Source organism: Dipodomys merriami, unplaced genomic scaffold (genome assembly GCF_024711535.1).
Source record: "Dipodomys merriami isolate MVZ:Mamm:240054 unplaced genomic scaffold, mDipMer1.0.p SCAF_5, whole genome shotgun sequence".
In the NCBI taxonomy this organism is placed as follows: Eukaryota; Metazoa; Chordata; class Mammalia; order Rodentia; family Heteromyidae; genus Dipodomys; species Dipodomys merriami.
In genome coordinates, this window is record NW_027206068.1 from 12,759,727 (window position 1) to 12,787,673 (window position 27,947).

General features: G+C 41.7%; 1 protein-coding gene across 1 annotated transcript in view; it reads left to right on the top strand.

Annotated features, from left to right (window-relative positions):
* The window catches only part of Igf2bp3 (insulin like growth factor 2 mRNA binding protein 3), a 117,210-nt gene that overhangs the window by 66,939 nt on the left and 22,324 nt on the right, over positions 1 to 27,947 (top strand). Inside the window, exons 4-10 of the mRNA XM_069996092.1 lie at positions 7,627 to 7,678; positions 7,775 to 7,838; positions 16,570 to 16,851; positions 19,337 to 19,471; positions 20,816 to 20,938; positions 23,169 to 23,304; positions 25,633 to 25,758. Coding sequence (XP_069852193.1) covers positions 7,627 to 7,678; positions 7,775 to 7,838; positions 16,570 to 16,851; positions 19,337 to 19,471; positions 20,816 to 20,938; positions 23,169 to 23,304; positions 25,633 to 25,758 — 918 coding nt within the window. The remainder of the gene's footprint in view (positions 1 to 7,626; positions 7,679 to 7,774; positions 7,839 to 16,569; positions 16,852 to 19,336; positions 19,472 to 20,815; positions 20,939 to 23,168; positions 23,305 to 25,632; positions 25,759 to 27,947) is intronic.

The window sequence follows — 27,947 nt, forward strand, 5'->3', positions numbered from 1 at the left end:
CTTAGGGCTTGGGCATTGTCTCTGAGCTTTTTTGTTCAAGGCTAGCACTCTACCACTTGAACTACACCTTCACTTACAGCTTTTTGGTTAATTGGAGATAAATGTCTCATAGACTTTCCTGTCTAGGCTGGCTTCCAGAATAGCTAGGATTACAGGTACAGTGGTATCTGGCCCATGTTAATTTCTAAACTTTTTTTTTTTTGGTAAACTTCAGTGAAGTTTTATTTTTGTATAACAAGATAACATAGGGGAGAAATGGAAGGGGGAATTTCCTATTTCCCATACAGAAAATACGAGGAAAGTCTCTTTATATTCTAGCTTTTCTCATGGTTCATATCTATAGTCTTAGCCACTGAGTAGTCAGAAACTTGAGGATTAAGTTCAAAGCCAGCCCTGGTAGAGAATCCATCTTCAATGAGCCAGCAAAAAATCATGCTGAATTCATGATTCAATGTTAGCTATGAGCAAGCAAGCCAAGTATGAGCCAAAGCCCTGAATTCAAGCTTGGTATCAATACAAAAAAGACTCCTTAAACTTTTTCTTTTCTTTTCTTTTCTTTTTAAATCAAGCTGGGCACTGGTGGCTCATGTTTGTAATCTAGGAGACTGAGATCTGAAGATTGTGGTTCAAAGCCAGCCAGAACAGGAAAGTCCATAAGACTCTTATCTCCAGTTTACCTCCAAAAAGATGAAGTGGAACTGTAGCTCAAGTGGTAGGTAGAGTGCTAGCCTTGAGCACAGAAGCTCAGGGACAGTGTCAAGCCCCAGGACCAGCACAAAGAAAAGAAAAGCTATAAGTCATATTCCTTTTGGAAGTGTACAATCCAATGGTTTTTTCAGAGTTTGGGATATTTTCATTGTCTCCAATGTAACCAATATTCAGGAACAGTCGCTTGTCTTGTCCCTTCTACCCCCCTCCCCCCCCCCCCCCCCCCCGCCCCATGATAAATGGAGCTTGAACTCAGGGCTTGGGTGCTGTCATTGAGTTTGTTTTTTTGTTTTTTGTTTTCCCCAAGGCTAGTGCTCTACTACTTGAGCCATACCTCTACTACTGGCTTTGGAGATAAAATCTCTTGGGCTTTCTTTCTTACCTAGGCTGGCTTTGAACCATGATCCTCAGATCTCAGCCTCCTGAGTATCTAGGATTACAGGTGTGAACCACCGGTGCCTGGCCCTGCTTCTATGTAGCCTATGTGCAGGGCCTAGGAACATGTATCTACAGTATCCTCTATAGATTGCCTATCCTGGAGATTTAATTAAATCAAATAGTATATACGTGTGTCTGTCTTTTTTTGTGTTTTGTTTTTTGAGGCAGGGTTTCTAGGTAGCCCAGGTTATTCTCAAGTGCATGACCATCCTGTCTGCATGTAGAGTACTGATAGTATGTTTAGCTTCTTTCAATACAGTATTTTTGAGGTGGAGCCATATTTCAGAATGTACTTTATTCTTTATATAGCTAGAAAATATTCTACATGAATATGCCACATTGGTTCTCCATTCTTCAATTTATTGGACTTATAGTCTGTTTCTATATTTTGGAATACTACCATGAACATCGTGTACATATTTTCTGACAGATGAGGATTTTTAGTTCTTCCAGTTATGTATGTAGGAGTGGAAATGCTGGTTTGTATATGACTTCTGGGAGGAATTGCCAGACTGTTTTCCCAAGTGGTTGCATCATTTTACATTCCTACCTGAGGATTTCTATTTCACTTGCTATTGTGGTTTTGGTTTACATTACTCTAATGAGTAATGATGCTGATCATCATTTCATGTATTTATTGGCCTCTTGCATATTGCTTATGGGGGAATGTTTATTCAAATCACTTGCCCATCCAGTTTTTTTAAAAAAATTGAGTTTGGACTAGGCACTGGTGACACATGCTTATATAATCCTAGCCACTTGGGAGGTTGAGATCTGAGGATTGAGGTTCAAAGCTAGCCCAGGCAAGAAAGTATGTGAAATTTGTCATCTCCAATAAACTACCGAAAAAGCTGGCAGTGGAGCTGTGGCTCAAGTGGTAGAACATTAGCCTGAGCAAGAAGATGCTTAGGATTAGTGCTCTGGCCCTGAGTTTAAGCCACAGAACTGGCACCAAAATAAATAAAATAAATAAATTTAATTAAAAAAATTGAGTTGTGTCAAATGATTTGGTTCTTTGGCCAGAGCCTCATGGCTCTACCACTGAGCTATATCCATAACACTTTGTCTTTTTGTTAAATTGTAAGAGTTTTGTTTTTTTTTTTAACCTGCTGGTCCTAGGGCTTGAACTCAGGACCTGGGCAACTGTCCTTTTGCTCTACTACTTGAGCCACAGCTCCACTTCTAGTTTCTTGACTCACAGACTTTTCTGCCCAGGCTGGCTTTGAACCAGGTTCCTCAGATCTCGGCTTCTGAGTAGCTATGTAAAGGCTGAGCTACCAGTCTCAGGCTTGTCTTTTCAATTTTTATTTTTTATTTTTTGGGTCCAGTCAAGGGGCCTGAACTCTGGGCCTGGGCGGTGTCCTTCAGCTCTTCAGCTCAAGGCTAGTGCTCTACCACTTGAGCCACAGCGCCACTTCTGGCTTCTGTTTATGTGGTGCTGAGGAATTGAACCCAGGGCCTCATGCATGCAAAGCAAGCACTCTACCACTGAGCCACCTTCCCAGCCCCCGTCTTTTCAATTTTTAATTTTTTTTTTCAGGTAAGGGGTAGGTTTATTCAGTAGACCTGCTGGGACCAGGCAAGGATGGTACTCCACGCGGCTAGGAAAGGCCTAGGGAAAAGATAGAGCTGGGAAAGAGAGAGAGGAAAAAGAGAGAAAAGAGCTTGAGAAGAGCTAGACAAGAGCAGAGAGAGAGGTAGCCGAGTAAGGACAGCAGCACTCATGTGGTATTCAGGTAAGGGGTAGGTTTATTCAGTAGACCTGCTGGGACCAGGCAAGGTTGGCACTCCACGTGGCTGGGAAAGGCCTGGGAATGAGAGAGAGCTGGGAAAGAGAGGAAAGAGCTAGAAAAGAGCAGAGAGCTAGAAAAGAGCAGCAAGAGAGCTGTCTTTTCAATTTTTAATAACATACTTTGAAGCACAAAAGTTTCAAAGATTTTTTTAATGTAATTAGACTCCTTCAGTATTTATAATGGTGGTCTATTCTGTTTCATTAGCATAGTTACTAATTTCTTTAATCATTATTCATTGCTATGTAAATAGTTTTCAGTTTCAGTTCAATTAATATGGCAACATAAACATACCTGTACACATGCCTGTGCATACATTTTCTGACATTCTTTAGGCATTATTAAACAGAAATTAAGTTAGTGTATCAAAAGTTACTTACGTTTCGTTTCAGTTAATTATGAGGTTGGGTCTCATGGTATATTCCAGGTTGTCATCAAACCCAAGCTCTTCTGCCTCAGCCTCCTGAGTGCTGGGATTGCAGGTATGAACTACTGTACTTGGCTGGCTTCTTTTTCCAATTGTCAAATTGTTAGAAGTATTTTCTTTTTTTCTTTTTTTGCCCGTCATGGGGCTTGACCTCAGGGTCTGATCACTGTTCCTGAGCTGCTTTTGCTCAAGGCTTGCATTCTACCACTTGAGCCACAGCATCCCTTCTAGCTTTTACTGTTTATGTGGTACAGAGGAATTGAACCCATGCATGCTAAGCAAGCATTCTACCACTAAGCCACCTTCCCAGACCTGAAGTATTTTTCTACCAGCAAAGTACAAGGCTTTCTAGTGCCATCTGATTAGTACAGCACATGGCACTCAGAGTGAATAGACAGGATCACGTGGGCCTGTTGGTGTCCCTTACCCATTTGCAATAGGAACTATTGTCATTTTTTTCAAAACTATTGATCTGTTTTAACCAAATTATGAATTTTCACAAACTAAACCCATTAAATGTGATACTAAGACCCTGTATTGCTAATTCAGCTCAGACATGAATGGGAGAACCTTGCCTTTTCTATATTCCCTTCATTAAAAGTTCCAGGTGTTCTGTGATAGTCTTGAGGGGCTAAAACAACTAATGCACATCTGAAGGATGAACCCTTGTGAGAAACGCTCTATCAGTATTGACTTTAAAACCATCTCTTTCCCTTCTTAGCATTTTCACCATTTCTTTTAAAAAAGTGTTAATTAGGGGACCAGTGTAGGCTCACCTGGTAGAGTGCCAGACTAACAAAGGTGAGGCACCGAGCTCAAACCCCAGTACCACCAGCCAAAACAACAACAAAAGTATTGAATCGGGCTAGTGAGTCAAATGCAGCTGGGATGGTCACTGCTGCTTCTAGAAGTCTCTGTGGTTTGGGCTGTTTTCCACCTCATTTAGAAAAGCTACTTCTTCATCAGTGACTTTATTCAGAATTAGATTTTTGACCTGCCTGTTGCCTTTCTCTTTTCCTTGGGTGATAAGTAGCCATTTGGAATGCTGACCTTTGCCTGTTTACTGAAGAAATAAGTTACCAAGTTCTGAAAGGGCGATGCAATTCTAGCATTCTCTGTTTGTATGTGAGACAGTCTCACTGTGGAGGCCAGGCTGACTTTACTCTAAGGATTCTCCTGCCTCGGTTCTCCTCAGTGAAGGATTACAGGCTGATGATGATCATGAGCATTCTATACCCTGGCTAGCTAGTGAGTGATAACAGCCTTATCGTTTTCATTTGCACTTTCCTAATGTCTTTATGGGACAACCATACTTCTAAAAAGAATCTGAAGAGACCAACCAAGCTAATTAGTGATTTCCTTTTTATAGGTGAGAGCACCTCCACCTGTTTTGGAAGCAGGTGGTTTAAAAAAATCCTAACATTGTAGCTTTTATACGTGCATCACAGACTAATGTTAATACCTTCTTCTGACTGAGGTATATTGAAATGTCCGATGTGGTAGCTGGAGCTTGGCTTATTAGCTCTGGGAACAGAGGCAGGGGACAGTTTTGGTTTCCATTTGGGTGCTAGCAAAATAAGAAACAACCTGTTTTTCAGTCTGTATGTTTATATTATTTTATTTAAGTTACAGGGTGAGATGAAACAGATTTATAGACCACAGTTAAGACTATGGGCTGTGATAGCATCTGACAGCTGCGATTCAGATCACTTCTCTGCAGACCCAGCTCTAACGCTGTGAACCTTCCTGTGCTGGACTGTGTCTGTCTAGACAGGCTGATCATGTTACCTCCTGGGATTGTGTAGCTTAAAGTGATAACTCAAAATGTTACCAGCCATATTAACGACCCAAAGATGGTGCTGTCAGAGAGGAGAGGAGCAAGTCCTACAGGGATTTTAAGGCACTTGTTACATACTTGGAGCCCTATTCTAAACGTAAAAGAAACACTTTGGAATCAGAGAGGGCTGTGGCTTGATCAGCGCAGCACTGACTGCCCACTAGAAATACGGGAGCCTCTTAGGCTCAGATGCTCTTCCACTGTGACATGGTGACTCTAGTTTGTCTCCGATCTGTTACTACATGGAGTGTTAAACTCCCATCTCCCTCCCTTTGTTAGAGGATCTAACTTGTGAGAATTGAGGGTTTCCAGAAAGCGGTGAGGCTTCCCTCTGTGCGGCTGGACCTCTGCGACTGGTATGAGTGAAGGAGGTTTTATGAGATCACCACAGGTGAGGGTCTTCCTAAGCTTTGTTGTAAGGGTCTGAGTCTTTTCTGAATGATTATTATGCTGGGAACAAGGTGATACTTTTTATTTGTGTTTGAATTTGGTGCCAGTATTTGCTATAAATTATTGGGGCCTTGTAGGATTGTTCTTTGGTCACAGTCTTCTCTCAGATAGAAAAGAACAAAGTTACCAGGATGATTGTATCCATATTTGTCAAGTGCTTCCAGTTTCTATAAAACGTATGTCACCATATTTGAAGGAAGTTCCACCCTCTCTACATTGCTGCTCTACAAAGTGAGTTACCCCAATCTTGTTGAAATGAGGAATAACCAAAACACCTTCTTTATGGTAACCTTTTCTGGTGGAGTGCATGTGTTAGTGTCTGAAACAGATGTATGAAGTAGTATGTGGTGCCTTTAAGTGCTTAGAAGAAAAATGTGAACATTAAGCTTTTTGATGGGAGGTATAATTAGAGGCAAAGGTTAATGTGCTTCTAGTAGTGTACTCAGAGGAAATTCACTGAGTGAAAGCCTTCATGAAAGGGCAGTGTATGCACAAGTAGGTATCAGCCTTACTCCAAAGAAGAAAAATGCATCCTACTGAGAAACCCTGTTACAGAGTTCACAGTCAATGAAATAAAGGGCTAAAATATTCCACATAAGATAAAGCTTCCTTTAGACTTAGAAGGTGCTTAAGTAGGAGCTCACCATAAAAATTGAGCATGTTTCTTTTTTGCAGTAGAGGGTATCCGACCTGGGGCCTTGATCTTGTTGGGCAAGTAGTCTATCCACTTGAGCCATGCCCTCATCTCCTCTCCTAGCTTTCTGAAACTTGTCTTTGATGTTGGGTCTCAGACTGCGCAGGCTGGCCTTGAATTCTCAATCTTCCTGCTTTTGCCTCCTGAGTAGCTAGGATTATAAGCATGTACCACCATGCTGGGTTTAGCACGTTTTGTTTTTCTTTTTTTAAAGTTTGTTTTATCCTGGGCCAGAAAATATTTTCAAGGAACTGCTCTAAATTTTGCAATTAAGTTAATGAATGATTAAATTAATAAGTTCCCATGGAAATTTTATAGAAACTTTCACTTTTCCAGAAAGAAATTTGTTAGTTTTCAGAAGCTAACGGCAGCTGACACAAACCTACAGCTCATAATCTGATCAATGTGCGGTTACAGTTTTAATAGCCTCTTCTTAGACACACGAACTATATTGAAAACAGAGCTTCAAATGTACATTTTCAACCAAATGTAGATTTAGGAATGTTGACTTCACTTTACACTTTTTATTCTACATATTTGTTTGTGTTAGTCTTCAAGACTCCAAGAAGAATATCAAGTATGCTTTCTTCATTTTGCAAGTGTGTTCTGTTATACGCAGTAGGGCTATACAAGGAAGTTCTTTGGAAAGAAGACCTTACAGATCGTTTCTTAACTTGGTCCCATCTCGTGACTGTGTGCCCAAAGAGGAAGTGAGATGGCATGCTCAGCGTGTGAGAAATGAGTACTCCTTTCTCCCTCGGCCTCCAGAGCCTGTTCGCTGTGTCTCTGAACACTGTGTGAAGCTGCTAATACTTCTTCTTGACTAGCCTTAGGAAATGGGGTTCATGTTGGAGATCAGAAAGCCAGCTGGTGCTTCCTCCCACCGTGCTATAATTCTAGCACATGAGGCTGAGGCAGGAATATCTTAAGTTCAGTCAAAGCCAGTCAGGCTTTGGGTGAGACTGTGTCTCTATATAAATCCATGGGCTGGGGCTACAGGTCTGTGGTGGAGTGTTGCCTAGCTAGCATGCACGAGGGCCTGGGCTCAATCCTCAGTACTATCCCAAACTAAAACACAGGGTAAGGGGTGGACAAAAGAGAAGTCAGCATCCCAAGTGCTCTTGGTGGTAATGTCTCTTCCTTAGCGATAAGGTACAAAGTTCCTGCTAACTTTTTTCTTTTGGTTCTTTTCCATCAACAGTTCTTCATTAAAGTATATTCTTGCCCTGGCTAATAACTTGGGAAACTCAAAATTTACAATTTTCTCTCCCCCTCCTGCTAGGTGCTGGATAGTTTACTAGTCCAGTATGGAGTGGTGGAGAGCTGTGAGCAAGGTACAAGTCTTCTGAATTGCTTTCAATTTTGTAAGAGGAAGGAAGGAAGCAGAAAGAAGACTAACTTTGATTCTCTTTGTTTTTCTCTTTCTCCAGTGAACACTGATTCCGAAACTGCCGTTGTAAATGTAACGTATTCCAGCAAGGACCAAGCTAGACAGTAAGCAGTTTGAATCATACCTGGTATTCAGCCGATGAAATACAGTAACTTACATTTTGTGAATTTCTAAAGAAACTTCATTTGGTAAAGTTCGATCCTGCAAATATACCTTTTGTCTCACATTTGAGTGTCCAGTAAGAATCCGCATTGGTCTCGGTTTATTTCCTCTTTAGCAGCTCCACAATATCATTCGTAGATTGATGTAGTATGAAGCTGAACCACAGCCTACCTGCAGAAAGGCCTGAGCCTGGATATTGTTTCTAAACCACTAAATTCCTTTTCCTCCCACATGTGACACATTATTGCTATTCTATTTGAAACTGGTAAGTTGATCATGTGTTAAGCCAACAGGAGTCAAGTGTTCTCTTTTCTCCCTGAATTCTCTAATGATTACTACTAACATTCAAAAGCTGTCAGACATTGAGCCAATGTTGCTTTTAGATTTAGACAGTATAATTAATAAAACTTCACAGATGAATTTCCGGTAATTTTGTAGGCTCCAAATGACCAAATGAATTGGAGAGGAAGAGAGAATGGCAGACAATGTGAGAGAAAGACAGAGAATGAGGGTCCCACAAACCTGGCCTTTGTTGGCTGTGTTTGGGACATGGGCACAGGAGCGTGAGAGAGTCCCCAGCAGCACAGCGCCCAGTGAGTGGCAGCTGACTGTGGGAGACCTCAGGCCTTTCTGTGGGGAAAGGTAAAATGAACTTCACTGTCAGCAAAGGCAGTATACACATAGAGGGACTACAAAAGGAAAAAGAGTCCTAGGAAGAAGGTGGCCATTTAGGAGACACATGGAACTTTTACTTTAAAATGAAGCATATCTACATGGCTCAAAATTGTGAAAATCGAAAGATGTACATAGTGTGAATCTTCCCAGTGTTGTTCCCCAGTGACCTTGGCTCTGTCAGGTAATCCTGTGGAAGACAAATATGTGCTTCTGTTTTTCTTTTATGAAAATGATATTTTGGTAGTGGCTTAGAATATGAATATAGACTATAGATGTGAAGTGATTGTTTTAGTTAATCCCTCATTGGATATTGACTGTCCCGGTCAGAACAGTGTCATGGGGAATTCCTTTTGCAAATGTCACTTTTGGCACCTGTGTGCATGTGACTACAGGATAAATTCCTGAGGTAGAATTACATTTGTGATTACCCTTTGTAGACTTGAAGTCATTTAAATATCTTTAGCACTGTGTGAGGGTCTTGTTCATACACTCCCAAATGAGCGCTTTATCAATAGAGTGAAAGTCATATCCCTGTCTGTTACCTGTGGCTCACACCCGTAATCCTAACTACTCAGGAAGCTGAGATCTGATGATCATGGTTCAAAGCTGGCCTGGGCAGGAAAGTTCATAAGACTCTTATTTCCGGTTAACTACCAAAAAAGCTGGAAGTGGAGCTGTGGCTCAAGTGGTAGAGTAGAATACTAGCCTTGAGCATATAAAAATCTCAGAGTCAGAGTCTAGGCTCTGAGTTCAAGCCCTAGGGTTGACATTAAAAAAAGAAGGGAGTCTGAAAAATTTTAACGTTTACAATTTTTTAATTTTCTTTTGGTTGTCCTTTGTTTTAATGAACAAAGGTTACAAACAGAAGGAAGAATATATGCGAGGTCTTAGACATTATAAAATTGTGGCGTGTTTAATTCATCATCTCTATCATGTAAGAAGATCATCCCGCTTTAAACCATCAGTAGATTGGGAGGTGAACTGATGCGGGGGGAAAAGCAGAGGCTCCATGGTTCTTATATGTTTTATGCTCACCGAAAGATCTTCTTGGGATTCTTGACAAGTTGAGTCTTTATAAGATGGAAAAAATGGTAGGATCTGAAAGCTTGTACAAGGCTAGCAAGAAGAAGGCAACAAGGCTTACTTGAACTGGTGAAGTAATGGGAGATACATGTTGAAGACATACCTACATAGCTTTGGCGAGGCAAACTTAATAGAGACACAGTAATCGATAATGTAGCATGTAGCTAGCTCCTGGCTTCTCTTAACAATAATCTAAAAAAAAATTCCAAGGCATTAATGAATATAAGTACTAATCCTTGGGGGGAGGAGAAGAGAGGGGTCTGCCTAGAAAGGATTGATCTTAACATGACAACAGCTGAATGTGGAGATTCGTGGTTGAAAGAGATTGAGCAGTCTTAGTGATACCAAAGAGGTAGAGAAGAAGGTGTTAGGAATTGTATAATTTTGGTAATTAGGTAACATAGGCAAATAAATTAGGCACTTGAGTTAGGAGAATCATATCCATTTACTCAGTTCTCATTAGACTGAGTACTAATTCTTGGCCACAAGCTGAAAAGGCCACATCCTTGTGCGCAATGACGTTCTTCCTGGGGCCAGAGAGCTCTTGGAAAGGGAATACCTGAATTTAGTTCCTGTCTGAGTCAAGTAGCCTTAAAGAATATTGTCCTCCAGCTAACTGCCACAAATTCCAAGATCAAAGAGAATTGGAACTCCATTAGGACATTTAAAGAAGGATAAAAGGTATTTCTAAAGCATAGAAAACTCAGTTTGGAGCCAGGTACTGGTGGCTGTAATTCTAGCTACACAGGAGGCTGAGATCTGAGGATAATGGTTCAAAGTCAGCCCAGGCAGGAAAGTATGTGAGACTATCTCCAATTAACCATCAGAAACTGGAAATGGTGCTGAGATTCAAGTGATAGAACCCCAGTCTTGAGCAAAAGTGCTCAGCGACAGTGCCCAGGGCCTGAGTTCAAGTCCCATAACTGACAAAACAACAACAACAACAAAACCCACCAAAAACTCAGTTTGTGACAGAATTATCAAATGATCTGTTAAGGTTTTCAATACTTTAAAAAGGGATATGGAGGGCTGGGAAAGTGGCTCAGTGGTAGAGTGCATGCCTTGCATGCCAGAGGCCCTGGGTTCGATTCCTCAGCACCACATAAGCAAAAAGAAAAAAGCTGGAAGTGGCACTGTGGCTCAAGTGGTAGAGTGCTAGCCTTGAGCTGAAGAGCTGAGGGACAGCAGCCAGGCCCAGAGTTCAGGCCCCATGACTGGACCCCCCCCCAAAAAAAAAGGGATAATGGAGTGTGATTTATCATTCAGGGAAGGAAATACATTTTGAGTCTCACTGAATAAAGTCTCAGAGAAAATATGGACCCTGGAGTCAGGCATATTGACTTAGAAAACTTGAGATTTCAGGTTTTTTCAGGTACAAAACAAAGATTGAAAAGAAACATCTCCACCTTATATGGGTACATATAGGTACATATAGAAATCCTGGTACTCCCACCCACTAAGTAGTAACCCAGGAAGGCGGATCCCTCTAGGGCTCGCTCCACAGAGCCCTCCAGGCCTGCATGCCCACAATACTGCCTGAACCAACACGACGTCATTTCTCCAAGCTTTCCTTAGCTGGCTACATCAAGCTCAAATCTTCGTCATGAGTAGCATCTGCTCCTTGGAAGTCTATGTGACTGGGGTAGATCTGGAAAGGTGTGGGTAGAGCTTGGAGGTTTACAGGATACGTTCCAGTGTCCATTTGTTGGGGGCCGCCCACCCTCTGGAGATATCTTAGATTTTGGTTAAGTTCTTGGTCATGGTTCAGCCTCATCTAATGGGAAATCATTCCTTAGCCCATGAGGCTGTTGAGAGGCACTTTGACGAAGGCATAAGTACCTCCAAAACCACTTTATGAGGCTTGGGAATGCAACTGACTGATACAATGCCCACTTAGCACATGCAAGGCTGAGGGTTTAGCCGTAAGACAGCCTTATACACCTAGAAGGTGGTGGGAGTGTCAAAGTTAGCAGCCAGTGTGCATTTTCTGGTATTGCTCTGTTATAGTACAGTACCTTGCTCTTCAGATAATGAGTGCCCACTGGTGCTGAGGAGCAAGAACCTGAGTGAAGTTGTCTCCTCATAGCTCTGTGGAGGATTCCTCAAACACAGCTGCTTCTAAGACAGAATTTTCCATGGTGATTTCTGCCACCTTGTGGCTAAGAAAAACGAAGACTTCCTAGCACATGTATTGAAAATACATTTTTCTAAGCTTGCTTTGAATCATTAAATTCTTGAATAAAATTAATAGAAACAACAAAAGTTAAAAACTCATTAGGTAGAGATGTTTGTGTTTAGCAGGTGCAGTGGATTGAGAGGTTTAAGCCTCTGCTTACCTACTTCCTCTTCCAGGAATGCTGAGGTAAAGCCCTCAAGGACCGATAATGCTCACTGGAAGATGATCAAAGAAATAATCCTGTCCAGTGTGTAGATATTTAGTTCTTATGTTGACTTTTGCTTGATGATCCAATTTTCGATGTGGCTTTCTATGGGATTACAAGAATGTCAGTAGTTGGAAGTGATCAGTGCAGATCCGTTTCTGTCAGTGTGAGGCTCTGTGTCAAGCACAAGTCATTAGGGTTAGAAGTGTTTGAAACAATTTGGCTCATGGCTGTGGGGAGGAAATTCCCATTGAGGTTTCAAAATTGATGTAACTAGATTTATTGTGGAAAAGAAATAGGATCCTCCCACTCAGAAGGCTGAGATAACAGTGTTGCAAGTTCCTTGTAGCCTGGGCTACATAGTAAAACACTATCTCAACAACCAAAACACAACAAAAAATGAAACAGATGGCTCAAGAAGAAAGATAAGAGAACATCTTGCCATCCAAAGATAACTACTGCTGCATTTTTTTTTTTTGCAGGATCCTGAGCACACCTGTTAGATAACCATCCTTGAGTTCTGCTGAACTGAGGGTGTATGTTTTGAATAATTATGAGGACAATGTTCGCCTCATATCTTGCCGATACAGTAGGCTATGTGAAGACATTTAAAAAGTTTTCCTATGAACTTAGAAGACCCTCCCGTGTGACAGAACTTATTAAACTCTGAGCACGGGAGGTTTCGGCAGCTTAGTTAGAAGAAAGCTATTGTACTGCAGTTAGCTTCCTCCAGGGCCTTTTCAGTTATTTCCAAACTTGGAGGACTAGACTCTGCTTTGTTAGCTATTTGTCTTACTCCAGAAAGGTTATTTACCCATTTCGTAACATAACCGATTTAACTTGTAGTCAAAATTCTCTTTCTCCTCCTTCCCCTTCCCTACCACTCCCTCCCCCTCCTCTCTTTCCTCCTCCTGTCTTCCTCCCTTCTTTTCCCTCTCCCTGTTTTGATGCTATTGGGATTTGAACTTGGAACCTTGTGCTGGCTAGACAATACTCTTCCATTTGAGCCACACCTCCCACCCTCTTTTAGAAGCTAGCATTCCTCAGTTTTATAATAAGGTGTCAACTGGAACTGTCCTTGTCTACCTATGTAGTTAGTCTCTTCACTGTGCTCAAGACTCCCCCCACCTTTTTTTTATTGTTATTGTGAAAGTGATATATAGAGGGATTCCGTTAACTGAGTCAGGTAAAGAGTACATTTCTTTTTGGATAATGTCACCCCTTTCCTTGCCCTATCCCAGATTTTCCCTCCCATCCCCCCCACAAGTGGTATATAGTTCATTTTCTTTTATATTTTCTTTTTATTGTAAAGGGAATGTACAGAGGGGTTTTAGTTATGTACGTCAGGCAATGAGTACATTTCCTTTTGAACAGTGTCACTTCTTCCCTTCTGATACCCTCCCCCACAGGTATATAGTGCGTTTTCAACATAGTATCACTGCCGCATTTGTTTGCCTTTTGTCCCTCCATTTCTGTGTGGACTCAGGCTTTTTGGGAAAAACATTCTACTTCCAAAAGTTGTTTTGACTTTTTTTGTTTTTTGTTTTTTGTTTTTTTTTTTTGTCGGCCGTGGGGCTTGAACTCTGGGCCTGGGCGCTGTCCCTCAGCTCTTCAGCTCAAGGCGAGCGCTCTACTACTTGAGCTACAGCGCCACTTCCGGTTTTCTGGTGGTTTATTGGAGATAGGAGTCTCACGGTCTCTCCTGCCCGGGCTGGCTTTGAACCGCGATCCTCAGATCTCAGCCTCCTGAGTAGCTAGGATTACAGGCGTGAGCCACCAGCGCCCGGCTTGTTTTGACTTTTTAATTGGTTGAATTTTTACAACTCCAACTTTCTATAATAAACTCATAAATATTAATAGAATTTCTCAGTTGTTCCCTTTAGAAATAAATTATTTTAGGGCTCTAAATCAACATTTCCTTAAGGAAAAAGATCTGTAGGGGCATGGCTCAAGTGGCAGAGAACTGTCTAGCAAGCACTGCAATAAAGAAGAGCAGAAAAGCAGAGAACGGTGTGGCAAAATCTGCCATGAGGTCATTGCTGAATAGTATGTGCCTTGTGTAATCAGCCCACTCGGACATAAAATTGTATGGAATCAGCCTCACACTGTATGTGAAGGAAAGCCAAACACAAGGCCATGCATATAACCCCAATTAGACATTTTAATGGTGCCAGTTCTGGGGCTTGAACACAAGGTCTGGGCACTGTACCCAAGCTTTTTTGCTCAAGGCTAGGGCTCTACCACTTGACCCACACAAGCATTTATTTATTTATTTAAAGATAAGAGTCTCACAGACTTTCCTGCTTGGACTGGCTTTGAACCATAATCCTCAGATCTCAGACTCCTGAGTAGCTAGGATTATGGCCTGAGCTACCAGTGCCTGGCTCCCAATGAGACTTTGAAAGAAGGTACTGCACATGTCTGTGTGTTTGTAAAATAGGAAAGGACTGGCCCATTGGCAGGGTGTCACAGCGAACAAGGTCTGGCAAGGGCCTCAGAGGGTTGTTGGTGACGGAGCAACGTCCCATTCCTTCTGTATTTCTGTGTGGCTGGAGGTCTCTGACAGTAGGTTCATTCATGTGTTAGGAAAGGAGGGCAGGACAGTGAAATGAGGGACATGAGCAGAATTCTGGACCTGAGGATGCCAATGAGCCTTCAGAGCTGCTTGTCTGAGCCCATTGTGATTCCATGGTTTCATTGTCCTGTAGGAGACTAGGAAAGACCATCTTCTCTTATTTTTCTCCTCACCATCTCTCTTCCTCTCCCTTTCCCCTTTCCTTTTCCTCTCTCCCATCCTCCCCCTCTCACAACATTCTTCTTTTCCATGGAGAAGTGAAAGTAGTCTTCAAGTAAAGGCACAAACATAAAAACGCAACTGACACCAGAACACAGAACAGCTGGAGAGCACATTTTATGCCACTTTTTTTTTTTTCTTTTCCTGTGTGGACTGAACTCGGGGCCCTTTGGAACAGAATCTGAGCAAAAACTGGGTGGCCTAGGAAAGATGTAGGACTTTGCTTCTTTTCCATTTTGTTATCATTAGGGAGTTATAAAAAGGGGGGATGTTTTAAGAGTGATTATGTATATTTTTGAAGTCCTGGTTATATACACTAACCTAACTATTGACTTTTCTCCTTTTAAAATATATGGGTATGGGGTTGGGAATATGGCTTAGTGGTAGAATGCTTGCCTAGCATACATGAAGCCCTGGGTTCTATTCCTCAATACCACATACACAAAAAGCCAAAAGTGGCTCAAGTGGTAAAGTGATAGCCTTGATCAAAAGAAGCTCAGGGACAGTCCCCAGGCCCTGAGTTCAAGCCCTAGCACTGGACAAAATAAATAGGTAAAATACAAGGGCATGGTAGAATAAAAAAATGAATAAACTTAAAAACATAATAAATAAGATACCAGACATGAGAGAATGAATACTTAGTAAATACATGCATTATATGTATATATACTTATACAGACTCAATGGAATTTAAAAATAGGCAAAATTTCATGTCAAAAGTCTGGGAGAGAGGCAACTACTACAAGGAGGCCCTTGCTGGGTGCTCTGTGGCATGGGTTTAGTGTGTAGGTCTACCTTGCTAAAATTCAGAGATGTTTACCTAAGATTTGGGTGCTTTTTCTTTTTTTTTTTTTTTTTTTTTTTGGGTCCGGTTGTGGGGCCTGAACTCTGGGCCTGGGCACTGTCCCTCAGCTCTTCAGCTCAAGGTTAGCGCTCTACCACTTGAGCCACAGCGCCACTTCCGGCTTTTTTCTTTTTGCTTATGTGGTGCTGAGGAATCGAACCCAGGGCCTCATGCATGCAAGGCAAGCGCTTTACCACTGAGCCACCTTCCCAGCCCTGGGTGCTTTTTCAAACAACTGTTAATGAAGTCAAAAGATGGGGGAAAAGGGCCAAATAGATGCCTAATGTATTGGATAGATTAAAAACTATGCAGTGTCCATCCTTCTCTCCTTCTCTTCTCAAGTTTCTTGTTTGTTATCTCCCTGTGTCATTGTGATAATTCAGATCATAAACCCTGAAGAGAAAGGACTACCGTTTTCCAGGGTTAAGCTTGTAATAAAGTATTGAAATTTTACTGAATGATTGACTACCTGAAGTAGTAAGTGCTATTAGTCCCCTATACATGGTTTAGAGATATTTGTCCACTAGATATGTAAATGTTTTAAATATTTGTGTAAGGAGACGAATTAGTATCTTTTCCATCCTGGTTTAGAAACACTGGCTATGACAAGTACTCATTCATTCTTCTCATTTCTAAGCTGATTCACCTAAGGGCTCAATGGTGAGACCAACAAGATTTATGTATTTGCTTTTTTTTTTTATTGGTAGGAGGTAGAACCTGTTGCCCCCCCTTTTTTTTACTAGTGTGAATTTCAAAGGAGAAATAAGGGTGGTTATAGGAATGTGTTTGGGGTGCTTGTTGGAGCTAGCAATTCTGAGTGGGGCAGATGGATGCTGCTGTGTGTAAGGATATATCATATCAGCCCGTTTTCCTTCCCGTCCCCTGTGAACTTTCAGAGCCTTAGACAAACTGAATGGATTCCAGTTAGAGAACTTCACCTTGAAAGTTGCCTACATCCCCGATGAAATGGCTGCTCAGCAGAACGCCTCGCAGCAGCTCCGAGGGCGCCGTGGACTTGGGCAGAGGGGTTCATCCCGACAGGGGTCTCCCGGATCAACATCCAAGCAGAAACCCTGTGACTTGCCTCTGCGCCTGCTTGTTCCCACTCAGTTTGTTGGAGCCATTATAGGAAAAGAAGGAGCCACTATCCGGAACATCACCAAACAGACCCAGTCTAAGTGAGTATTACTGAGTGTGGTGGGTGTTATTAGACAGGGTGTGGTTTGTTGTGAAGAAGGTTAGGAGTCCTCTATTACAGTACTTGGGAAGGTTGAGCAGTAAAATCCAAGCTTGAGATTTGATATCTTAGTGTTCACCTTTGTATAAACCTCAAAGGGAACCTCAAATTTTCACACATGAATGGCAAACAAATGACACCTGATCACCTGTTGGGAAAGGCCCTGGCAGACAAAAGGGCAGCATCTGAGTTGTCCTCTGCCTCTTCCCTCCTCCCTGCCAGCAGTCAGTGCTTGGCAAATCGCTCTGTGGGACTAGTCTATTTTCTCTGGGGCATCAGGTTAGTCCTGCTTTACTTCAGTAAAGAATTGCTGGTTCTTGGGGACTGGGAAGGTGGCTCAGTGGTAGAGCACTTGTCTTGCATGCTTGAGGCCCTGGGTTCGATTCCTCAGCACCACCTAAGAAAAATGCCAGAAGTGGCGCTGTGGCTCAAGTGGTAGAGCGCTAGCCTTGAGCTGCAGAGCTGAGGGACAGCGCCCAGGCCCAGAGTTCAGGCCCCATGACCGGACCCCCCCCCCAAAAAAAAAAAAAAAATTGCTGGTTCCTATTCTGTGATGAAGCCCTATAGAAAAGTGGAATGGATTTTTTTTCCTGTGATGTTTGATAGTTTTGCCAGGTTTTAAGCAACTGGATGACCTGTGAAAATGTTGGAGCTAACTTTTCAGGAGTAGACCCAGGAATTGTAGATTTCTAAAGCCGGCCTGGCTCTTCTTGGATTTGCCAAATAAGTGAAATGACCACATGTGAGGTTTGAAACCCTTACATATACCTTTGATTTATATATTTCTGAGTTTGGAGGCTCCGGTGCATCTATATTATAGATATTTTGCCTTATAAGCCACACTGCTGTTGGTCTGTGGATATTTTGATCCTAAGAAGCTAGGTGATAGACATTCTATCTCTAGCTCTGAGTGCCGCAAGCATTCATATTGTTAGTGTACATAAAACATGATTTTGTTAATCTTGGGCCAACTACAATCAAACTGTAAATGAGTTTGTCTGGCTTTAATTTGAAAAACTTAACAACTTCTTGCTTCCTGTGATCCACCATTACCTGCAGAAAATTATTACATGGTTTCCCTTCTTTGCCATGTGACAGATTATAGAGTTGTTCCCTTTCAAGCTCCTCATTTCCTTGCCAGGTACAAGAACTGAGAATTAAATTGTACTGTTTTACTTAAAGCAGGAAGATGGGGGATCGAGATGGGAAGCAGTTTTTGTTGCATCCGATGAGTTGTGTGCAGAGCTCTGCCCAGTAGATTTAATTAACTCTTGCCATTGGAATTAATCATTATTAGGATCTAAGTTTGTGGAATGGTCTCAGGAGGCCACCTTAATTACCAACGCAAAACCTTTCTTTCTCTCAAGGGATCAGAGTAGCACAGTGGCAGGTGGAAAGACACTGAAGAAGGAGTGTGTTAACATGTGACCAGGAGAAAAACATGAATGCCAGTGACAGGGTTTTCCAAAATGGGCTAGGAAGATGGTTCCTTGGACTGGAACTGTTACTTATTATTTTTTATTATTTCGTGGAAGCTTGTATTTATCCTTGAAAAGTAAATGACTGAAATCTGCATATACCGTGCCCGTGGATATTCTGTGCAGAACATGGACTACAGCATGGCCCAGTGGCATTCCAGCTCTAGCTTTTTTTTTTTTGGTCCGGTCAAGGGGCCTGAACTCTGGGCCTGGGCGCTGTCCCTCAACTCTTCAGCTCAAGGCTAGCGCTCTACAACTTGAGCCACAGCACCATTTCCAGCTTTTTTTCTTTTTGCTTATGTGGTGCTGAGGAATCGAACCCAGGGCCTCATGCATGCAAGGCAAGCGCTCTACCACCGAGCCACCTTCCCAGCCCCCAGCTCTAGCTTTTTTAAAAAAAATGCTGGTTGTGGGGCTTGAACTCAGAGCCTGGCATAGTCCCTGAGCTTGTTTTTCTCAAGGCTAGCACTGCTTCATGCCACAGTTCCACTACTAGTTTTCTAGTGGTTACTTGGAGATACTAGTCTTATGGACTTTCTTACTCAGGCTGGCTTCTAACCTTGATTGTCAGATCTCAGCCTCCTAAATAGCTAAGATTACAGGCATGAGCCACCAGTGCCTGGTTCTGGTTCTAGTTCTCTTGGTGCAGCTTCTAGCTCTTAATTATTTCTGAGTAGCCTGAATCTCAGGCTCTTTGATGTGACATGTTTGTTCTGGAGCATCTGAAAGTTAACTTTAAGCACAAATAGCTAGGGCAGATTGAAAAAGATGCTCCTGGAATTAAATTTGTCTCTGAGTCATCAGTGTTGACGCTTGTCGAGTTTCTGTCCTTGAGGGAAGTGAGTCACCTACCCCAGAACTCCTGTGGCTTTGCAGTTGGTAGCTGCACACTGTTGTGAATCCACACTTACAGCTCTCGTTTTCCTTTCCACATTTGCCTATGATCAGAATTGATGTCCACCGTAAAGAGAATGCAGGGGCTGCCGAGAAGTCCATTACTATCCTCTCCACCCCTGAAGGCACCTCTGCGGCTTGTAAGTCTATTCTGGAGATTATGCATAAGGAAGCGCAAGATATAAAATTGTGAGTAAAGAGGGCTTGCCTGTGAAAGAGGTTTCTAGTTGGTCTATTTCAGGTTTCTTTGACACAGTTCTTGTGGATAATCGACAAACAAAGGGAAATGTTATTCCAATGTGTGACAATTCAGTGTTAGGCATAAGACGCTTAAATATTTTACTATTTGATTTTCATGCATGTTTGAATATGGAGCCAGTGGCGTAATGGGGAAGAGATGTCCAGCTGTAGAGGAAGGCAGCTGGGCAGGGGGGCACAGAGGGCCCACTTAGAACTGAGGAGTGTTCTGGAATTTACCAGAGATGGACATTACCAGTCCTTAGTGAGAGCAGGACCTCTGGTCTTGTCCTCTGCCCAGACCCCACACAGAGGGACGTTGGAGTTCAAGAAGTTCCCAATTCTGTGCTGAGGTAAACTGCAGATTTATTTGGGGGTTACATGTGGGAATGATGTCTCTCTCTTCCATAGGAACTTGGAGTAGAGTTGGTTTCCATGCCACTTTATTGCATAAAAGGGACTGTACTGCAAGTAGGATCCAGAGTAGGCCTCTCACATTAGCCCAGGACCTCATCACCCACATGTCATTTGTAGAGACCACTGACTAGGTTCTGGTAATAAATTCCGTGTGGGCACTGCATGATAGCAATTCAGTTGTTTTTGGTGTGAAGAAAATAGAAAAAAGCCCACTATCTGATAACCATAATGACATTTTTTTTTTAAAAAAAGAGTGTTATGTTTATGGCTTAGAAATTCTCAAAGGTATAGAACTGTAAAGTGAAAGTCTGTACTTTTTGCTTATACCATGTCCCAATGTGTGACTACTGTTGAGTTTCTTCTGTTTTCTTCTTATGCATATATCTCCAGGTATGTATCTTAAAAGTTTGTACTATTTTGCATTTATATATTGTGTTCTTGTAAAAGAAATTTAGGTAAGAGAATCTATCACTGAAGGGAGATTCTCACTGAATTTGATCAAGGAAAGTGTGTGTGTGTGTGTGTGTGTGTGTGTGTGTGTGTGTGTGTGTGTGTGTGTGTGTGTGTGTGTGTGTGTGTGTGTGTGTGTGTGTGTGTGTGTGTGTGTGTGTGTGTGTGTGTGTGTGTGTGTGTGTGTGTGTGTGTGTGTGTGTGTATTGTTTGATGATTGGAGATGAGAGAGTTTGTCTGCTTGGGCTGGCTTTGAACCACAGTCCTCAGATATCAGCCTCCTGAGTAGTTAAGGTTATAGACATTCACCACTGGCAACTTGGTAGAAAAACTTTTAAAAATGAGCTCATTAAATACTCAGTAAATTAATATTTTCTATCCAAGAGTAGGTTTACTTTCCTCATTTTTTAAACCATTTTCTCTCTACAGCACAGAAGAAATCCCCTTGAAGATTTTAGCACATAATAACTTTGTAGGTCGTCTTATTGGCAAAGAAGGAAGAAACCTTAAAAAAATTGAACAAGACACAGACACTAAAATCACGATATCTCCGTAAGTGCTGCCTTGCCTTTAAGTCAGAAATCTATAAACACTGCTTTAAAATTGTATGTCTTCTATTAAACTTCTATTAAACTCTGTACAGCTGTTTCAACAAGCATGGACCATCACACTAGATGTTAATTCTCAAACTTAGACCACCACCCACTCCAACTCATCCTGAAGCATGGTCTCTCGTAGAAGAGATAGGAAGAACTGGTTACATTCATATTTCTAGCCCAAGTCTTGATTTTTTTTTTTTTTTAACATTCTAAGCATTAGAACAGAGAGCCTCAGGCTTCCTGTTCTTGCTTAATTTTTTCTGCTCACAGCTGATGCTCTACCCACTTGAGCCATGCCTCCATTGCTGTCCTTTGCTGTGTGGTCCTACATTGCTCAGCTTCAGACACTAATGGCTCAGGATCTTAGATTGCTTTGAGAGTCCTGTTGGTAGGAGCCTCAGCAACTTATCACATGGGCCTCTTCAAAGAGCTGCCTGTCCCAGCTGGAATGACTTAAGAGAGGTAGAAGCTGGCATGGTTTTTATGACAAAGCCTCAGGAGTTATGTATGTGTGTGTATGTGTGTGTTTGTAGTACTATTGATCGAATCCAGAGCCTCGTACACACTAGACAAAACACTAACCATTTAAGTCATACCCCAACCTTCCCTCCCCCCACCCCCAGCCTTACCAAGCTCTTCATCCCTTGGTAACTTTATTTGCTGCTTTGAACTCAAGATCATCCTGCCTCTTGGGTTGTTGGTATTAAAGGTATATGTCATCAGGCATGACTAGAAGTTCCACTCTTATTTTCCTAGTATTTATACAAGTCCCTACTGCAGGGACTACAAATAACTTGGAAATGGGTGTCATCTTGGAGGTGGCCAATAAACCACCAATGCTGTGTGTGTGTGTGTGTGTGTGTGTGTGTATGTGTGTGTGTGTGTGTGTGTGTGCATAAAAATATTACTTTTTTCTTTTGTCTTGGTGGTGGCCAGGGAGTGTTGGCATTCTTAGTTTCTCTCAGAAAAAAGGTAGAAAGAGATGGATGAACTGAAAAAGAGTGATTAAAATTGCAAAACAAAATGCTTGGCAGGGCTTTGTCTAACAACTAGACTTCATACTGTTAATTTTATATTGTTTTCCATTTTAACCCGTTTGAGAAAGTTAAGGATTAGTATGTCATTCATTTGACTCAGGGTTAGTCTACATTTTCTTTCTTTTTTTTTTAATTTAATTTAATTTTATTTGTGAACATACTGTACAGAGGAGTTACAAATACGTGGGCAGGATAATGCGTACATTTCTTACCAAGCATTGCAGCCTCCTCCTTTGTTTACGGTTCACATCCCTTCCCAGCCTCCCCCCTCCCCCCAATCCCAATCCTTCTCCTTCCCCCCCTCCCCCCGCCAGTCTACATTTTCCTAGTGTGAATTCTAGTAATGTGAAGGAGTTACCACTACGCCCTATCTTTTCAGTCTGTATATTCATAGACTGTTGTCCACTGTAGTGTCTCTATTGCTTTTCCTCTCAAGGCTGTTGGTCAGTTTAGGCCTTAAGTTTTCTCAGATAAAAGTTTTAGTAGATTTTGAAGCTTCAGCATGTCCTATGTTAAGCAGGAAATTTTTGAACGTTGTTATTGAATGTTTTTGGAGTCTGGTCATCAGTTAACCATTTAAAAATTTTACTTGAGACAGACTGAGTTATTTCCTCCAGCCTACTTTAACTTCTGAAAATGTCGGCAAAAAATTAATGCTTAGATGCATGGATTTTGGTTTGCCTTTTGGGATTATTTCCATGCATTTTCTTTGCTTAGTGACCCAGGAAATGCAACTGCACAAAAGGCCAATTAAGCCTAGAATTGGTCAGTACAGATTTGGAACATACTACAAGGTGGTATGCCCTTACAATGGTACATCCCTTCCCATCGTTCCTGTGGAATTCACCGAAATTGTGAAAACAGTTTGATTTTAAGTGCCCAAGAAGTAAGCCATGTTTAAACTGGGGCTTAAACTATGTAACTTGATAATGTTTGAGAGGGGAAGAGGGGAGAAGAAAGGCTTTTTCCCCCACAACTTTACAGTTCTTGGATTCCTATCTTTTGGAGCTTATTTCCCATCATGTTGGACCACCCACTTGTACATAATGCCAGGCTCTATAATTTTCCATCTGTGGATTAATTATTAACCCGTCTTCCTCCTGTAATTTCTACCCTTTATATTTCCCCTCTCTTTTCAATCTACAGATTGCAGGAATTGACGCTGTATAACCCAGAGCGTACCATCACAGTGAAAGGCAGTGTTGAAACCTGTGCCAAAGCTGAGGAAGAGATCATGAAGAAAATCAGGGAGTCTTATGAAAATGATATTGCTTCTATGAACGTTAGTTTTAATGTGAAGTTTTTGTTTCATGAAGTGAAAAGATTTCCTAAATTGTATTATTTCTTTCAGTGGTAGCATCATAAACAGATTTTTAGCAATGTATGACGTATGCTTGAGTATTAGGAAAGACAGAATTATTAGGCTTAGCTATCTCTTTTTAGTAAATTTAGCTTTTGAGCCTTGGCTTCTTTAAATGTGAGGATGTTTGTATCTGCCAATTAAAGATGAATACTTTCTGTATTATGTTCATCTAAAGGACACTCTAGAAGGAATGGGCTTTACAGGCATGTGAACTGGACTTGAATTCCACTCCAATCAGTGATGAGCTGCAGCCCTCTTCCCTTTACTCATTCTCTAAGCCTTTGCTTCACCATAAAATGGAGTTGTGATCTTGCATGTTTATTAGGATTGCAACATATAGTTCATATAAAAGTATTTTTTTAAATAACTGGCTTTTCTGGGTCCCAGTGTCTCACACCTGTAATCCAAGCTACTCAGGAGGGTGAGATATGAGTGTTGTGGTTCAAAGCCAGCCTGGGCAGACAAACCTGAGACTCTTTTTTTTTTTTTTTTTTTTTGGGTCCGGTCGTGGGGCCTGAACTCTGGGCCTGGGCGCTGTCCCTCAGCTCTTCAGCTCAAGGCTAGCACTCTACCACTTGAGCCACAACGCCACTTCTGGCTTTTTTCATTTTTGCTTATGTGGTGCTGAGGAATCGACCCCAGGGCCTCAGGCATGCAAGGAAACCTGAGACTCTTATGTCCAATGAATCCCCCTCTTCCTGTTCCCACCCCCCAGAAAAAGCCACAAGTAGACCTGTGGCTCAAGTAGCAGAGCACTAGCCTTTAGGGGAAAACAAGCTAAAGAAGCCAGGCACCAGTGGCTCATAACTGTAATCCTAGCTACTCAGGAGGCTGAGATCTGAGAATCAAAGTTCAAAGTTAGACTGTGCAGGAAAATTTATAAGACTAATCCAATTAACCACCAAAAAATGGGAAGTAGAGCTGTAGCTCAAGTGGTAGAGCACTAGCCTAGAGCACAAAAGCTCAAGGACAGCATCTAGGCAGAATTCAAGACCTAGTACTGGCACCAAAAAGGGACAACCAGATTTTAAGATATAGAGCACCTGCTGTGAAGCATAAGTCCCCGAGTTCAAACCACAGTACTGCCAAAATATAGAAGTGCAGGTTTAAGAGCCAGCCATACCAGCTACTTGGGAGGCTGAGTCAGGTAGATTCTGAGTTCAAGGCAAATACAATCAATTTACCAATGTCCCGTGTTAAAGGTAACAACAACATAGTAATAACCAAGGCCCTGTGTTAACAGCAATAACAACATTTAGGGTCTAGAAGTGCAGCTTAGCAGTAGAATGCTTACCTCATGCACAATGCTATGCACTATAAAGAAAACAAATTACAGCAAAGGTTTATAATTTACTTAGTTCCTCATATAAAACTTAGAGATGTGAGAATGTTAAATGATAAAGTATTTTGTGTAGCATATCTTGTCAAAGTCAATTCATGACATTTTTTAATTTGTGGAATGGTGCTGAAAACAGGTATTTTGGAAATTCTTGTTTCAAAAAAACCAGCCCATCTTAAGTTTTAAAGTAAACGAATTGACGTTTTCCCATGGGGCCTGATGTATGAAACAGTAAACCTGAAGTAAGTGACATTGTTAACCCTGATGGGAAGAGCTAGATGCTCATTATCTTCTTGTTCTGCTTGTCCGTGTGCTTTAGAATTGACGGGATCCAGCTCCAAAATACCCAGCTTTCAGTTCTACTCTCCACCTTTTTCAACTCTTACTAAATGAAACAAAATTCCCTTAATGGCTCTGATGTCTTTTCCAAAGATAAATTTTTTTGCAGTAGTTACATGAAATGGGATGTAATTTCCAGACCTTGTTTTAGGCTAGTCAGTTCAAGGAGTAAAAAAAGATCTTTTTACACTAGTTCTGTGTACCTGTTATTCAAATGCAAGATTTTCAGTCTGAATTTACAGGGTTCCCATAGCCAACAGTACTATTCTTTCTATCTGAGCACTGTGGGCTGCTGGTGTGAGAAATGGGGTGCTACTCTTTTTCCCCAAGGCACCTCAGTGCAGCTGTGGATTGGAGCGAGGGCGAGGGCAAACCACCCCACAAATTAAAAATGCCATGATTTGTAAACAGCTGTAAACTAAATACTATTCCATGGAACATCTGCTTAGTTCTATAATGTAGTTCTTTTTCTTGGTTAGCCATGAGAGTGTAATCAGAATGCTGTCACTTAGAAATGCTCACTTTTAGGTTTTGAATCGTCAGATTAAAGGATGTTTTTACCATTGCAGCTTCAAGCACATTTAATTCCTGGATTGAACCTGAATGCCTTGGGTCTGTTCCCACCCACTTCAGGGATGCCACCCCCCACCTCAGGGCCCCCTTCAGCTATGACTCCTCCCTATCCACAGTTTGAGGTAAGGTCACTGGCCTCTGCTTGCTATATGGTTGAGTGGGATCCAATCAGGCAGACACTGCCTTATGGCCCTCCAGTAGTGTGATGTTTGGTGCTACCAGGGAAAAATCTTGATGAGGGACCATGTGTTCATATGGTCTCTCATTTGTTTGAAGCCAGTGCTCTCTAGGTCTTGTCAATTGGACATTTTAATTTGATCCAGTGAAAGTGATTTGATATCAGTGAAAGTAATAAGCATGAGTTGTTTTGAAGCTTTTAGATGATAAGGTTGTCAACAAGTATTGAAATGTTTGTGGCTTTATGGAAGAGGAAAGGGTTTTTTTTAGTTGTTGTTGTTGGCTGCTATTGGTTTGGTTTGTTGTTTTGCAGTGTTAAGAATTAAAAAAAAAGTTGAAGTTAATTTCTTTTAATTGTTACAGGACAAGGGTTTTTAAAAAGGCTCCTTGTTATGTGTAGTGGTGAACACCTGCAATCTCAGCACTCAAACTGAAGCAGGAGAATCACAAATTCTAGGCCAGCATGTTACATAGTCAAACCCTGTCTCACAAACAACAAAAATGGTTTCCTTCCTCTTTGTCACCTGGAAGTTTACTGCTTCAAGAAGTCAAGAAAAGCTGGGCACTGGTGGCTCATATCAAAAAGACAAAGTTTTGTTTTGATTATACAGTTTCTAGCCTATGACGTAAGATAATTTTGTACACAATTCTCTGTGTGTGTGTGTTCTGTCTCTGTGTGTGTGCATACACACACACACAAATATTAGACAACTTTTAATTCTGTAAGGAAGTAGACTATGTGAGAAATCTTATTTCTGTATCTGTTCTTTTATTTTATTTTTTGGGTCCGGTCGTGGGGCCTGAACTCTGGGCCTGAGTGCTGTCCCTCAGCTCTTCAGCTCAAGGCTAGCACTCTACCACTTGAGCCACAGCGCCACTTCTGGCTTTTTTTCTTTTTGCGTATGTGGTGCTGGGGAATCGAACCCAGGGCCTCATGCATGCAAGGCAAGAGCTCTACCACTGAGTCACCTTCCCAGCCCCTGTATCTGTTCTTAAAAATGACATTTTCCCTGGAAATAGACCAGGTATAGTGTGAAAATAATGACACCACAGCAGACATGTAACACTGGTAATCATTATGAAAATAACTCAAAAATTAAGTTGCATTATCAGTGATAATTGGTGATAGACGTTCAAGTGAAATCGAAAACACTCTAGTATCTTCCATCCTAAACCAATTCAGGGAAATATCCAAATGGAATAGATTGAGGATTCCATTTTGTCACTGCTAGAATAAATACAAGTGAAATGCCATTGCAATTCTGCATGGACTACCAATTACGAGATTGTCTGTGTCTTATCTCAGCAGGAATGAGGATTCTCTTTTCAGTCCTTGAGCTTGATAGGCTGGTAGGTGGTGGGACCGCCTACCCTCCGGCAGTGTTTCTCCCTTTGTCTGCATCCTCCCCTGACTCACTAGTCTTATACTGTATGTTTATCTGGAAAATGTAGCAAATCTGAGGGTGGCCATCAAAACCATTGCTATAAATTTGCCACAGTGGCGCACATCTATAAACCTAGCTATTCTGGAGGCTGAGATGGGAGAACTACTTGCACCCACAAATTTGAAACTAGCCAAGGCTAGTAACAGAACATCTTTTTCTCCAAAAATATATTTTTTTAAAAAGCAAAATTTCAACTAATATCAAGTATGAATGGATTCATGACACATTTTTTTTTTGTTTTGTTTTTTTTTGGGGGGTCTGGTCATGGGGCTGAAGCCACAGCACCACTTCCAGCTTTTTTCTTTTTTCTTATGTGGTGCTAAGGAATCGAACCCAGGACCTCTGGCATGCAAGGCAAGCGCTCTACCACTGAGCCACCTTCCCAGCCCTCATGACACATTTTTTGAGGCTTCCCAATACAGGTAAAGGCAATCTGAAGTAGCTGCCATGTTTATACCCTCATACTAAAGGAGTCTGGAGGAAGGAGCTCTGATACCAGAACCCAGGCCTAGCCTTGCTCAGTCATGAGTTTGTGTCACTGAAGTTCAGATTCCAGTGTGTTCTGGGTCTGTTCTCTCACCAGCACAGGGAAAACTTAAACTGGATGGCCAACATCTGAAGACTTGGGTCAAATATTTCTGTTGACAACAGAGCTCAGTAATATGAAAATTGGAAGGGGTAAATTAGGA